Source organism: Callorhinus ursinus, unplaced genomic scaffold (genome assembly GCF_003265705.2).
Source record: "Callorhinus ursinus isolate GAN/ISIS: 27379988/994484 unplaced genomic scaffold, GSC_fseal_2.0 scaffold13, whole genome shotgun sequence".
Taxonomy (NCBI): Eukaryota; Metazoa; Chordata; class Mammalia; order Carnivora; family Otariidae; genus Callorhinus; species Callorhinus ursinus.
In genome coordinates, this window is record NW_027397075.1 from 18,554,748 (window position 1) to 18,569,505 (window position 14,758).

General features: G+C 60.0%; 1 protein-coding gene across 5 annotated transcripts in view; it reads right to left on the reverse strand.

Annotated features, from left to right (window-relative positions):
- Positions 1-7,657: 7,657 nt before the first annotated feature.
- Positions 7,658-14,758, reverse strand: part of ITPKB (inositol-trisphosphate 3-kinase B) — an 88,440-nt gene continuing 81,339 nt past the window's right edge. For 4 of the 5 annotated variants that reach the window (XM_025877698.2, XM_073899865.1, XM_073899864.1 and 1 more), the window contains 3 exons: positions 14,234-14,335; positions 12,865-12,936; positions 7,658-10,781 (listed from right to left, as the gene is read on the reverse strand). In XM_025877698.2, coding sequence (XP_025733483.1) covers positions 10,566-10,781; positions 12,865-12,936; positions 14,234-14,335 — 390 coding nt within the window. In that variant the 3' untranslated portion in view covers positions 7,658-10,565. Of the gene's footprint in view, positions 10,782-12,864; positions 12,937-14,233; positions 14,336-14,407; positions 14,545-14,758 lie in introns of those variants that run through there. The other variant, XM_073899867.1, reaches the window with a different exon arrangement.

The window sequence follows — 14,758 nt, forward strand, 5'->3', positions numbered from 1 at the left end:
AAGGTTGGCAGCCGTACCCGAGCTGCACCTTGCAGAGATGGAGAGCGCGGTGCTCCAGGCTTCACTGTTGCCATGGCCTCCGGGTCACCGGGCTGCAAAGGCTTCCCAGGGCCCGGAGCCATGGAAATTGGGGTGGCCTGCGCCGTGGAGGGGGCCCGCTCCAAGCGTGAAGTCGGAGTCCATCTCAGATTCTCTCTCCAGCCGACGGGAGTCTGGTTTGACACTGGTGGAGAAGGGGACACCCTCCAGCCCAAGACTCGCTGCCCCAGATTGCTTCCAGATTCACTTCCTGCCAATTATGCGGCCTCTCTATCCTCCTCAAGACCCAGGCAGCCTGCCTGGTTTTGCAGAATTCGATGCAGTGAACTTGACCTAGTAAATGTATCTTTTCACCACAGCAGCCATATATATTCATTAAAACATTTTGGAAGATAGAAAAAAGTAGTTGAAATAAAAGTGTACTTGTTGACTGAAAATTACTTTCTAGGGGCACCTGGGGGGCTCAGTCAGTTAAGCATCTTGCCTTTGGCTCAGGTCATGATCCCGGGGTCCTGGGATCGAGTCCCACATCGGGCTCCCTGCTCTGCGGGAAGCCTGCTTCCCCCTCTCTCTGGCTTGTGCTCTCTCTTTCTCTCTCATAAATAAAATCTTTTAAAAAATGAAAATTATTTTCTTTTTTTTAAGATTTATTTACTTATTTATTTGAGAGAATGAGGTAGAGAGAGAAAGCATGAGAGGGGAGAGGGTCAGAGGGAGAAGCAGACTCCCCGCGGAGCAGGGAGCCCGATGCGGGACTCGATCCCGGGACTCCAGGATCATGACCTGAGCCGAAGGCAGTCGCTTAACCAACTGAGCCACCCAGGCGCCCTAAAAAATGAAAATTATTTTCTTAATGGACAGCGGCTCTTCTGAGGAACCACAAAATCTCAAGGGCATGGCGCCCAACCTTTCTACCTTTTCCGCCGTCTCCCAGGTAAAGGGTCACAAATTTCCGTGTAACTCCCCCAAGACTGGGACTCACCACCTTATTCCTCTGCCGGTCACGAAGAACTCTCAGAGACACGTTGGCTGGGCCATCCCCTACTTTTCTGCAACTTCTACCTGTCAGTCCCTGCGGATCTCTCCAGGACCCAGGATGGAGGATAAGACAGGAGTGTGGGAAGCACGCTCCATCCTCCGCAGGACAATGGACCCCATCTGCCGTCCACCTCCCCTTCCCCTCCGCACAGAAAACACCTGTGGCCCTTTCTACCACCACTCAGGAGACCTGGGTTCCAGGCATGCTCTGTTCTGATTGAGGAATCCCAGCGCACACGTTTTGGTTGTCGAGGAGTGTGTGTGTAGGGATGCAGCATGGAGGGCCAGTGCCCCCCACGCTGGGGATGAGGAAGGGGCCCGCGAGCTGGCTGAGCAGGAGCGTGGGAGGAAACGGGTAGAACACTGGAGTGGCCAGGATCCCACTCCTTGCTTGCACCCGCACGGAGTCCTGAATCTGAAAGCCTGCCCGTGCAGAATGTTTTGAATACACAGAGGATAACGAAGGAAAAAAGAAAGGGCTCGCTGGACGCTGAAGTCGGCTTCTGTCACTGGATGGGATGCCGTGAGCACTGTCCCACTTGGGGACTCGCTCTGGAACGCCAGGCCGCGTGTCTGCCGTCCCCATTGCCCCCATGGGGGTGTCCCCTCTAACCGGGTGGCGGGTTGGAACCAAGCCCCTCCTGCCACCACCCCCGCCCCCAGCCTACAGCTGCTCAGACCGGTGTCCCCAGGTGTCCCCCCACCCCCACACAGCCACAGCCACTGCAGAGGGGCGCCCACAAACCTCTTTCACACCTCTGCAGCCCACGGCCTGACCTCACTGTTCCTCTGGCCGAGCCTCCTCACTTGGTCTCACCTTTCCCCAAGCCACACCGCTGCCCGCGGGACCCCCCCACGTGCCACCTCCTCGTGCCCTGGTGGGAGAACCTTTGAGGACAGCTGCACGCCCCACCCTGGCGCCCTGGCCCGTGGGGGTCCCTGCCCACCCTGCCAGCCCCACCCCCAGCGGGGCCCCACACGGAGCCACCTCGGGCCACCTGCAGCCACTGCAGACCCCGCGTCCTCCAGGTGCCTCAGCGGCTTCGCAGGTATTCCCTCCAGCCCCCAGCCCTTCTGGATAATTCTGGATAAACTGACCTTGGGGGGCACCTCCTCTGCAAAGCCTCTCTGAAGTGGCCTCGTCCCTCTCCAGGATCAGGCGCCCTGCCCTGGCCCCCCGCCCCCCCCCCCCCGACCCCCAGCCCGTTCACCTGTCCGCCTCCACGCCATGCCTTACACCTGGGCTCCGATACTGGCTCTGGTCCCGCCGGCAGCAGGACCTTGCTCACGTTTCCTAATTTACACCGCACAGGTAATGGCACGCACAGCACACACCAGCGCTGCTCCGGGCGCGGTTAGGAGGTATGGTATGTGCACTGCTCAGCACCCACCCTAGCGCTTGCCTGTCGGGTTTCCAACATCACTGCGGCGCCGCTGTGTCCCAGCAGGACAAAGACGCAGCCAGGCTGGGGGAAGCCAGGAAGGCCAGGGACCTTTGTCTGCCCCGGGGCATTTCTGGGGGTCCAGACGAGCCCGCCCAGCGACCTGTCAGTGAACGAGCTCCCGTCCCTCCTCCTTTCCTCCCGGGGGGCTGTCCTGCGCACGACCGTCCAGAAGGGGGCACTGTCCCCCGAGGCCGCGCCAGCAGCCTCCGTGGGCGGCGGAGCCGACTCACTCCCGCACGTGTGCTCAGCAGGCGCGACTAAAGTCGGCACTTGTTTTCCACTGAAGTAAAACAGGCCTGCTGCCGCCAGCAAATTGTCCCAGTGAGACACTGTTTGACCATGATTTGCAGAAACTATTTCTAAAATAACCCTAAAATACGTGTCGCCACATTGAAAACCACAGAACTTAGCGACGCCCTCCCCCCACCCCCACGCACACCCCAAAACCGCTTCACTCATTCACAAGTTTGGAAGGTACGGGATGGAACGTGGAGCTGGAAACAGCGATGTTAGTGCGCAGCAGGGGCGGGGCCTGCCTTGTGTGCCCCCCAAGTTCACATGCAGAAGTACGAGCCCCCGGCGGGACTGTGTCTGGAGCAGAGCCGGCAAGGTGAGGGTTTAGTGCCCCACTCAGACGCGGGGGACCCTGCGTGAGCAGCCGTGGCAGAGCTCGCCCTCCCGCCCCGCGAGGTCAGTGCGTGGCCCAGAAGGGCCCCCCAGGCACCAACCTGCCAGACCCTGATCTTGGACGTCCAGCTTCCGGGACTGTGAGAAAATAAATTTCTGCTGGGGGAAGAGCTTCCCGTTCTCATATTTTTATTGTATTATATCAGGCTAGTTTTTTTCTTGTTGAAAAAAACCCAAAACTGCAAGCCCTCACACCCAGCTGAGGTGTGAAGTCTCTCTTCTCACTGAAGTTCCTGCCCCCGCCTCCCTGCTCAGGCCTGTGTGCTCGGTGCACTAAACGCCTGTCGCAGCACAGGGAGACGGGACGCGCACACATGCCTTGGTGTTTGCGAGAACAGGATGCATTTTCTTTCCCTAGAAGGACATGTGAGCCGGCCCGTGAACTGGCAGTCTATGGGGGGTGTCGGGGACAATAATGACTCTGTGGCTCTGTGTGCCAAGGGTCTCTGGCAGGAGGAAGTGTGCGGGGGCTGTGCTTGCTTGCAGGGTCACCTGGAGCCTAGAACAGACAGCGCCTCCCAGAGAGCTCCTGAGCCAGACCGCCCCCCCAGCCCAATTCCTCCAGGGTTGGCAGGATTCCAGGTCCTGCCTGTTGGTCGTGGGGGCCAGAGCCAAAGCCTGGGCTCTGCAGCTCAGCCCTCATCACCGCCGCCCCCCCCCCACCCCCAGAGAGGGCTGTGCTTGGGATCAACATCTCCAGGGCCTCGTCAGGTTTCTAGTCACCAAAACTGGAATTCATGGCTTGACCACAGGCCGTCCCCAAAATTCTGTAATGCAGCCGTATGCCCAGACCAGCCCTGCCACTCGGTCGGTGGACTCAGTTGTGCGGGGTCGTGGAAAGAGCTTGAGTCCGTTGCTTACCAGCTGTGTGATCTTAAGTAAGTTACTCACCCGCTCTGTGCCTCTGCTTTCTCATGTGCAAAACGGGGTTAACGAAGCTCCTGTCTCAGAGATTTTATAAAGATTGGACTAACACTCGTGAATCACTTAAGCATGGTGCCAGGCCGGGAGTAATTCTTTCCATGACTGCAGTCGGCATGAGGTGGGGATTGGAGGACTTTCCCATAAAGGGACAGGTAGTGAGTATTTCAGGCCTTGCGGCCACAGGATAAGCAGGGCACCTACTCAGCTCTGGCCTTGTGGTGCGAAAGCAGCCATAGATAGTACATAAATAAATGGGCATGGTTGTTTCCGATAAAGACTTATTTACAAAAATAGGTGGGCCGTAGTTCTAAGATGATGCCTTTCAGAAGGCTGGATCCTTAAGGGGGGGAAAAAGGGGCCCAGTGGCCAGGCCGGCCTCTGGCATACAGAGATGCCCTTGCAGTGAGGGGGTTAGGGCACGTTCCCCTACCGGGAAGGGCTACAACAAACCAAGGATTCTTAAGCCAGACCCATCCACCACCTGGGGATCTATCCAGGGGCTTTGGTGGGGGGAAGGGGGTGTCCAGGAATCCCTGAATTCCTATATAAATTTGTGTATATGCTTATGGGCATTTTTCTGGGAAAAGGGTTCATCGCTTCCTTTAAATTATCAAAGGCATCTGTGATCCCCAAAAGGTGAGAAACCACCGTGTTGAGCCAAGCAACTCCCCAGACTTCAGTGAAGATGCTCAGTGACCTTGGGGCCCTAGCCGATGTGGGAAGAAGAGGCACCAGGGCTCGCCAGGCCCGCCACTGCTCAGAGGCAGGCTTGGGTCTCCTGGTCCCTCCCCACCCCCCAAGCAGGCTTCCTACTAACTGCAGGTTCTCAAGCTCGTTCTGGGAGGCTTTCCTACGGCCCCCTGGTCTGAAGACAGCCCGAGCACTCCCCAGCTAACCCTCTGCAGACCCGCAGGGAGCTTCCTTGTTTCCAGTTTCTCTCTCCTCCCCAGACTTGGTAGGTTGATGGGACCCCAACATCCTGCTCAATAGGGTAAGGGGAGGGGAGACCCTCAGAGAAATGCAAGGCACAGAATGGAGGACTGGCTGGTGGGTGGGGGCAGGATGGGCACTGCCCTCTGGTGTTTACTGGGAAAGTCTGGTCAACCTTGGTTCCCAGAGCACCGCAGACCAGAGCAGCCCAGCAATGGCCCAGGCTGCTGCTGACCCACACAGGCGCCCAAGGAGGCTGACAGTGCTGCCCGCCCAAGTCGATGCCCTGAGGACAGCGCGGCCAGTGGGAGGCAGAGCTGGGGGTACTGGTACTTGCACTCCTAGCCCTGCTCCCCAGGACTGACCCCAGACTGGCTCCTGGGCCTCTCCGAGGATGTCCCATGAGACGGGAGAGCAGCTCACACTTGCTGACCCTGCCCCTCACCTTGTCCCAGCCTTGCTCCACATGCCCCCTAATGCCAGGCCCCCCGGGATCGCTCTCCCCGAAAAAGGCCAGCTTTTACCTGGTTTCTAGGGAACCCAGGCCAAGCCGGGTGGTGCCAGAAGTGACCTGGAAAAGCAGTAGGGTGACTGACCACCCGAGATGCCACCTCGGCCCTCTGCTGACGGAGTCCAGGAAGTAAGAGTTTTGGCCCAAGGCCCCAGTGGGCCCAACGGGGCCACAGAGCTGCCTGTGGTTGGTGCCCTGGTTCCCAGGAGCAGCACTGGGATGTGTTTACCTGCACCTGACAGGGTGCTCACCTTCTATCCTCACCCGAGGAGCAGAGACTCATACTTTCCAGAGATCTCCAGCCGGGCCCGGCCTGGTGAGAACCGCCACCACAGAGGGAGAGGAGCCCCTGCCCACCTCGCTGGAGTGCGTCTCCCCACCCACCCCCGCCCCGACCGGGGCTGTGGCGGGACCGTAGACAACGGACCCGGAGCTCTCTCTGGTTCGAATGCTGATTCCGTCTTCAGGGCAGGGCCAACGGGCAGCCCTGGCTGTGGGAGTTTGTCCGAAGCAGGCAGAAAAACCCAAGACTCCGTTAAGTGAGCCAGAGGACAACTCTTCCCCCCCCCCCGCAGGGGATGCCCACGTGCCCTGGTGGTGCCCGGGCTCCCCTAAGCCCCTCCGCCACAACCTGGGGTCTTTTCTCCAGGGCTGTACCTCTGTGGGAGGTGTGGGGTCCTCTCCAGGTTGGCAGGAGGAGGGGTGCAGAAACTGAAGAGGTCCAGATGCTCCCAGTCCCACTGACGACCACGCCGGAGAAACCCCTGGCCGCAAAGTCCTCGCTTGGGAGGAGCCATGGGCCTGGGACACAGGTTGGGGGCTGTCTCATGGGTAGGGGTGGGAAGCGATCACCAAGCCCTGGGGGGGCCACAGAGGAGAGAGTTGTGAGTAGAAGGGGGACTGGCTCTCAGGTTTTCCAGCAACTGTTTGCTGGGTGCTCTGCTGGCCAGTCACGGGCAATGAGAAGGTCTGGTAAGACCCGGAGGAGGGACGGCCACAGGGGGCGCAGGACCCAGGAGCCAGGGAGCCCACGCCAACTGTGAGTCATTCTTCTGCCGAAGAAAGGGCATCCATGCACCCAACTGCCATCATCACTGACGGTGCTTGGTGGGGCCCGGTCAGCAGACACTGGCTTAGCACCTGTCCTGGCCCTGGCCCTGCGAGATGCTGAAGAAAAACACCAGTTCACAGGGGCAAGCCCCCACCTTCGGGGTGACATCCCACTGGCGTGGACAGAGTCTAAATCCCATGGGTGGCTGCTAACACCGAGAAGGTGTGGGTGGGACCATCACTGTGGGAGATGGTGTCTGGGGCGTCTCGCTTTTGCCCGGGGTCCTCACTCCACTCCAAGGGGCCAGCAGTGGAGCCAGGACTGTACTTCTGTTCAGGTTCTCCAGGAAGCTACCTGGAGGGGAGGCTTATTTCCTACTGCTTCATGAGAGTGTGTGGCCCCCTCGATCAGAAACGATGGACAAGGCCAGGGAGCGCCAAGCCCCGTGCAGAGAGCCTGGGACCCAGGGTCAAGACAGGACAGGCTCTCTGTCCGCAGACGTTCCCGGGAGAGGAGGAAGACAGAATCGGGTCTGCAACCAGGCAGTCTGGATCCGAATCTCTGCTCCCCATTTATTGCCCAGGTCCTGTTGTTTGGCCTCAGTTTCCACTTCTGTAAAACGCAGACTTCAGAGCCCTGTTCGTGGAGGTGATTGGGAATAAAAGGGGCCACAGGGGCAAGCAGCCAGCCCCTCACCTTGCACAGAACTAAGCTCCACATGCATTGGCCTCCCGATGCCCCTCCCCCCCAGCCCGCAGTATGGGGGACAAGCACTTCTTTGTGGCCATTCTGCACCCTTGAACGACTATGTAAAGGTTTTGTGGACAAGGCTGAAAAGACTGGATTTGAAGACTGTTTTAAATCCTTTGCAGATCGAAATGTTACCCAGTCTGAACCTCCATTCCTGGGCGTCCCTGGAGCCCCAGCACGATCCTCCAGTTTCCAAAGAATGCCACCACCACCCACCCACCCACCCACCCCGAGGTGCTTCTCCAGGGCTTGGGGTGGCAAGGACCGCACTGCAGCCGGCACTGTGGTCTTTCGGGCCTTTATTCAGAAGGTACAGAGCGGCGCGGTCTGTTTGACAGGCATTGTGCAGGGGGTGGGGGTGGTTTGTAACAGTTGTTTACTACAAGGTGTCGCAGAGAAAGGGGTGAAGAACGAAAGAGAACCCTTTGGAGAGGAAGAAAGGCACTGACTGGGGGGGGTGTGAACCCCCCGCCTCTTCCCAGGCTGGTGGCCTGGGTTATATACACACAGGGGCGGGGTGTGGGCTGGATGCAGGCAAACTCAAAGCTAGATACAGCGAACAGGGGAAAGAGTCCATCTGGGGGGGGGGCAGTGCTGTGTCCGGGCTCTTTCCCCCAAGGGGGAAAAGTTCAGAAAGAAGGCACAGCTTTAAAGGACAAACAGAATCCAGCCTCCCAGTCTTAGTGTTTTGTGCAATTAAAAAACCGGAAAAAATAAATATAACTTAAAAACTTCTCACACGACACTAAAGGCAAGAGAAACCCTCGAATACGTGAAGCATGCTGCTCACCGAGAACCCCCCGGGGGCCCGGCAAGGACCAGGCAGGAAGACTGTCCGTGCACCTGTGCACACGCGGCTTGGCTCACCGTCCCCGGCTCCTGCACGGCCAGGACCCAAGGCATCCCTGTGGGGACTGGGGCTGGGCGGGGAAGGGTTCTGAGAAATTCCACTTGGGATCCATCTACCCCTCTGGGACAGGGAGGCGGCAGGGAATGGGGGAGAACAGTTAGCGAGTAAATACAGAACCCCAACCCCTAAGGAAGAGAATAACCCTACGAAGATGCCGCTTCATACCACTTTCACGGATAGAACGAGACCCAAAGCAACCTATTGGCAATGAGAGGCAGCACGGACCTCCTCTGATAAACACATCACTTGCACTTCAGCCCGTTTGCGAACAATCGGTGCCTGTTTAAAGTGCTTGAAAATTTTGTTCTCTTAAGTAGATCAAGCTGGTCACCTGCACTTTTTGTCTGGAGCAATCATTTGCTTTAGCAAACTTTCTTGGTAGAGGGAGGGCCCACAGTGCTGGAATCTCGAATCCCAATGTCAGAATTTAAGTCCCTCCCTCAGGCCTCTTCTGAGCCACAAGTCACTCCAGCTCCGGAAGGAGACCCAGAGCTGGCTTTGGTGCTCCTGCCTTCAGAGGTCACATGCTGTCACGAGGCCTCTTGCTCAGCCGGGCGGGGGCGTGACCTTTAGCAAACCCCCCCTGGGAGTTCACCACTGTTTTGAACAAGAGCCAGGAAGTTTAAAAGTGATTTCCTTTTTAAAAAAATCTGTACTTAAACATCCTCGTGTGTCCCACCCTCCACCCCCACCAACTGTCACTCACCCAGCCCGAAAGGGGAAACGCTGGTGTCGCGTGGGGAGGTCAGAGGTCCCCCAGAGGCCCTGGGGCGGCAAGGGGGGGCAGCCCAAGAAACCTTTGGACTGATCCCTCCAGGCGCACAACCCTGGGTGCACACATCTCCACCGTATCCCTGAAACAGCTCCCAGCACCTGCTGCCTGGCCAGAGCTCAATTCTGGCCCCCCCTGCCCCGTACCTGCACGGGCAAAGGAGGGCACCTGGGGGACACAGCTTCACATGGCCAGAGAGCTGAGCGCTTTGTTCTTAAAAGTCTGGCCAATTTTACGTTGTTCTCCATAACAGAGACGTAATTTGCTTGAAAATGAAAACACGGCTTAATGGCTTCCCCAGCTGTCTTCAGGCAACCTGGAGACTCCAGGGAGAGATGCCTGGGGCACCCCCTCCCCGTCCCTGGCACCCACCACCTATCCTGGGAGCTGCCCACACCACATTTGGGAAATGTGGGTCTAAACCCTTCAGGCACTAAGAATTGCTTTAGGGGGGAGACGAAGCCAGTAAGCCAGAAACCCGCTTCTTCCCTGCCCAGCGCTGCCCTGAAGCCCGCCCCAAACCTTCTGGGGACCTGACTTCATGACAGAAGCCCAGGGAGGTGGGGGTGGTGGGGGGGTGAGGGGACATATGGGATCGGTGCTCTGTAGGTTCGGCCTTCTTTCTCCAGGGCTGGCTGTGCCCGGCCCGCCCCACCCGGTGCCCCCCGACCTCAGCAGTGCAAGGCGGGGGGCTGGAGGCACAAATGGCTCCGGGGGGTTGGAGGGACATCCCTGAAAGCTCAGGTGTGCAGTGTCTTCTGAATTCAGAGGGGGAGCATCAGAAGGAAGAGCCCAACTCCTGGCTGCCCCCTCCCGCGAAGGCCTAGGTCCGAGAGCACAGCCAGCATCTCCGAACTCCCAGGTCGGGCCCAAAGCTGGAGGTTTTCAATACCAGATGGGTGGGAGCCCTGCGTTAGCAAGCCACCACCGTCTGGGGGCGCCCCTGGGCTGCTAAAGGCCGACATGCAGTTCCCAGTGGCTTGGTACCCCAACTACCACAAGCCTGCAGCCAGGCACTTGCTGAAGCCCGGGTTCTTACAGCGCCCCTCACCGTGGCCCCCCAGCCTGTGTGCTGAGCTGGGCAGCGGCACTGACCGCACTGGCCACCAGGGGGCAGCAGGCCCCCACAGGAAGTCCGAGTGGAGGCTGGGGCTGGGTTAGGGACCCACCCCGCAGCCACCTGAGCCTGCTTCCAGACCCAAACCCAACGGAGCTGCCCTATAGGCCGCTGAGGCCGGGTCTGGGCATTCCTCTTCTGCTCGGAGATCCTACGCGTAGACAGAAGTGGAGACCCCAGCTTCAAGCCCTTCATGAGGAAAAAGTCACCAGAAAATTTCCCCTCTGCTCTTGGAAATCTCCATCTTGTCTCTACAAAGTGTCTTGTAGTGCAGTTCAGGAGGGTCAGTTCTGGGGCTTGCACCCCTGCAGACGTGAAGGGAAAGGGAAGGAGGAGAAAGGAAGCAGAGGGGGAGGAAGGGAGGGTGTGGCGAGGCGGGCGCAGGGGGGCCTCAGGCGAGCGGGGCGCCCTGGCACATTTCTGTCAGGATGTCGATGAGGTTGTTCAGGCCCGAGAGGTAGCCGTCCTCCCGGTTCCCCTCCTGCCAAGGCACGTTGTGCTGCAGGGTCTGGCCCTCGGGCAGGGGCGTGGTTTTTCCGAAGTCGATCATCCACACCTTGGCCTGCTCCTTCTGGTCATGGATGAAGAGGAGCGAGCTGCCAATGACCTGGGGGGAGAGGGGGGTGAGTGGGGGACTGGGGAAGGCAGCGCCGGAGCCCCCACAGCCCGCCCCACCGCAGCCGGAGTCTACCCAGGGCAGGCCCGCCTGGTGGGGGCGGTGGGGTGCGAGGCCCAGAGCTCGAAGCTCCATCCTGTATGGCAAAGCCCACCCAGGGTGGCTGAGCAGGGGGCAGAGGATGCCGGCCACCAGGACAGCCACCACCTTCCGTGTGGGCAGCGGCACGGAGGTCTAGGATGGCAGACCCGCACCCCCCAGCTCTGGCCTGCACACTTTCCACTATTTCAGACCATGGCTAAACCCCGGGCCTCACCGTGCCCCTCCTTCACCCTGATGGACCTGCCCAAATACACACACAGCCCCCCACCCAAGAGGGTGGCAGAGAGGCCCAGACCACCCCCATTCCAGCAGCACTACCCAGGCAAAGCCTGCGCAGACAGGCCCAGGAGGGGCCTGCCAAATATGAACACATCCCCCAAACCCTCCCCCCAGGTCACTGTGTGGGACTAGAGAAAATAAGGGGGTGCGGGGAGAGGGTGTGGGGTCCTTATAGCTCCCCAGGGCCCCAGGCAGGACAGGGAATAGCTCCTGGAAATGCTGAACCCAGAGAGGAGCTTCCTCTTCCCAGAAGGAAAATGGCAGAAGCCCCAGCTCTTTCTAGACCTGAAGCTTTCTAATGAGACTCCAGAAGGAGTAAAGCAAAAACAATCTTCCAGAAATAACAGCAAAGGTGCAGAAGAAGAAAGGGCAGATGTTCGAGACAAAACCTGGGCTGCCGACCGGGAGCGGTGCGGTCCGTGGGGCAGGTCCTGGGGCTCTGAGGCCCACGGACAGCCTGTGCCCTCTGGAGCATGCAGGCAGGCTGGGGGGGGGGGGAAGGGAGGCTCCAGCAGGCTGCACAAAGACCTTTTATCGAGCTGGGAATCCGGAGGCCCTGGGTGGGGCCGAGGGCTTGCACGCCCTGGGCCTCAGTGTGGAGGAGCAGAGGAAAGGGCATCCTGGGAATGGCTAGGCCAGGGGCAGCTGCTCAGGGCAGAGCCCGCCCCGTCTGCCCTCTGGGCACCACAGTCCCCCCTCACGGGCAGTCCTATCCAGGCACCTGTCAGAGCCACCCCGTGGGACAGGTGCATCCTGACCAAGGGACCAGTTAGGAATAAAATTCCAGGGCAAGCCAGGCTGTATGCCCGGAGGCAGGGCCAGCCGTGTCACCTGCTCAAAGATGCCAAGAGACCTAGCAGGGCCTGCCCCACCCCACTCTGGGGAAGCTCCCTCTGCCTGGGGTCCTGTGACCACCCGTTTCTTATTCCTCCTGCTGCCCCCACTGCCCCCTCTGTGGGCCGGGCTCAGGCTGAGGCTCCCTCCGTACAAGACCCCGAGAGAGGCTGCTTTCTGGAAGGAGACGCAAGCCTGCAGGGAGCATGGGATCCCTGCTTCACATGCACCTGGCCACAGCAGTACCGTTTCTGGGGAGGGGCATGCACGGGTGTGTGCACGCACACTCCAGGGGCTGGGGGCCCTGGACTCTCTGACATCAGGATCCTACAGACACCCCAGGGAACCTGCTGACAATTCCCAACCCTCTCTCGGGTGTCTGGGTTGCCTGCCTGCTGCCCCTGCAAACAGGTGCAAAAGCAGGAACAGGTGGAACGTTCCAGCCCTGCTCCAAGAATGGTGCCTAAGACGGGCCAGCCCGTTCAGAAGGTCTTGGGTGGTGATGGGTGGCTCTGCCCTAAGCCCCGGGAGCGTGTGGGACAGAAGCTTCAGGAGCTGGGATGGGGAGGGAACAGTGGGAGGAGATGACCACAGCCTTCAGGCAGGACAGCCTGCGTGGTCATTCCAGGGAGCCTGGTGCAGACGCGTGCCGACGAGGCTCCTGCCGGCAGCGAGGGACCTGATCCCAGGCGGCCTGCCTCTGGCTGCATGGTCTGAAAAGTGCCCCTTGGGCTTCCAGAACAAGCAGGGCTGGAATTGTGGGAGGTGCGCTCACCACTCAGGCGGGCAGGCCCGAAGATCATGGCTGACCCCACAGAGCAAGGCTCTCTGCCCCAGAGAAAGAAAGCGCGGTATCTACCTCATGACATTTGAAGAAGGGAGAAACTTCTAGGGTGGCACGAATGTCCTTCAGTCGGTCCCGGTAGGCGATCTGGGAACAGACAATGGCCAGAGTTTTGAACACTTGGGGGTGGGGTGGCTTTTAAGCCCCGTGTGGCCTACTAGCATCGCTGGGTGTCAGACTGCAAGAGACCTTACACCCTGAGCTTTTATTCCAACCTCCAGGCCCAGGCGAGGCGGGCAGCTGGGCTCCTGGGGCCACGCTTCGTCCACCCCCCCCACCCCTGCACAGCCATGCAGCCCCTCCGAGCTCTCACATGAGGGTCAAGTTTATTCTGGAACACCAGCAGTGTACCTCCGAACTGCCTGGTTGCCATGGTGCCTTCCAGAATACAAACCTCCATGCCCCTGACCTTCCAAAGGACAGAGGAAGTGGGGAAGCCACAAATATCTCGGCCAGTGGCCTCTCCACAGAGCCCTCAGATGGGGATGGAGCTGCGCGGGCTCCCGGGGTGCCTGCTGTCCCCAGGGACCATGGGGAAGCCCGGTGCATGCAGGCTCCCACGGTCCCTCAATGCCTTTCTGCAGAACGTCGTGGCCCGGGGCTTGGCACCATGTGCTCTGGGGCGGGCACCGCGAAGGAGCGGGTGACCCGGAAAACAGAGGGCTCGGGCCGTGGAAGAGCTCGGGGCTGCACCCCATGCCCGAAGCCTCCTTGCCAGGGGCTCAGGGAAGCCTACCCAGCCTGCAAAGGAGGGAGGGAGACCCAGCCAGCGAGGAGTCTTCTCGGAGAAAAGGCTGTCCGGGTCCACCCCTGCTCAGAAGGAGCCTGTCCCCGGGGACTCCAGGGCCCATGTCCCCAGTGTATCCGGGTCTGTCCCAGGGTGCCTTTCCCTAGGGGTACGGATACTCAGCACACCCTACCTCCGCCTGGAGGATCGAGGTCCCGACCCCAGAGGTCAGAGCCATCTGTCCAGCCTGTCCACTAGTGCAGGGGCCTGCGCATGAGATCCAGCTTGTGCTTTCCTAGCTGCGTCCTGGACCTCAGTTCCTCACCTGTCAAGTGCGGACAAGAAGGTCTCCCCGCCCCAGAGGGCTCCCTGCGGATTTGCAGCGAGGCTATAGTGACAGCAATCCTCTCATGGGAGGGAACCGTCTCGGCACCGTGAGGGGACGGCAAGGCAGAGAGTGAGCCCATCGAGTGCCCCCATCCACTCTCGGATGGGGCTGGCGACCAAGTCACCCTCCTCTGCACCTGCCCAGCGGAAGTTTGGGGCCGGCGTGTGGGCACCGCGGCCCAGCTCAGTCTAGGGCTGGGCAAGCCTGGGGGGGCACCAGTGGTCCCTGTGCAGCTGGCCCCTTCTGGCGGGGGTTGGGGGGTGACTCACCAGGATGTTGCGGTTCCCCTTAGTGAACTCTCTGAAGGCCTCGGTGACCTGCTCCCTCGTTTTGGTCTTCTTGAAGTCCCGGTTCACGGAGCCGTCTTCTTTCTGAGAAGGAGAAGGACACCCGCCCAGGAGGGGTCAGCAGAGGGCCCGGGGACCGGCAGGGCGCTCACTCACCTGGCAGCCCAAGGAAGCCAGGCAGCTCGGGGGCGACTGCGGAGGCGTCATGGTCCCTACGTGCAGGACAAGGAGGCAGGTGCGTGCACCATCCCAGGGAGGCTAGTTAGGTGGCAGCGCAGAAGGTCAGGGGAGGCCTGGAGGTGTGGAGCCCAGGGATGGAAAAGCAGGGCCATGGGCAGCAGGGGCCGAAGGCTTCCCCCGGGGCCTGGCCCTTGGAACCCGAGTGCCCAGGGGACACTGCTGCTGTCCAGACAGAAGAGAGGGGCCCCCTACGCCAAGGTCAGCTAGGTTTCCTTTGTAAAGTAAGATCTTTTATCACAGCTTCTCTGGAGACCAAGATATACTATG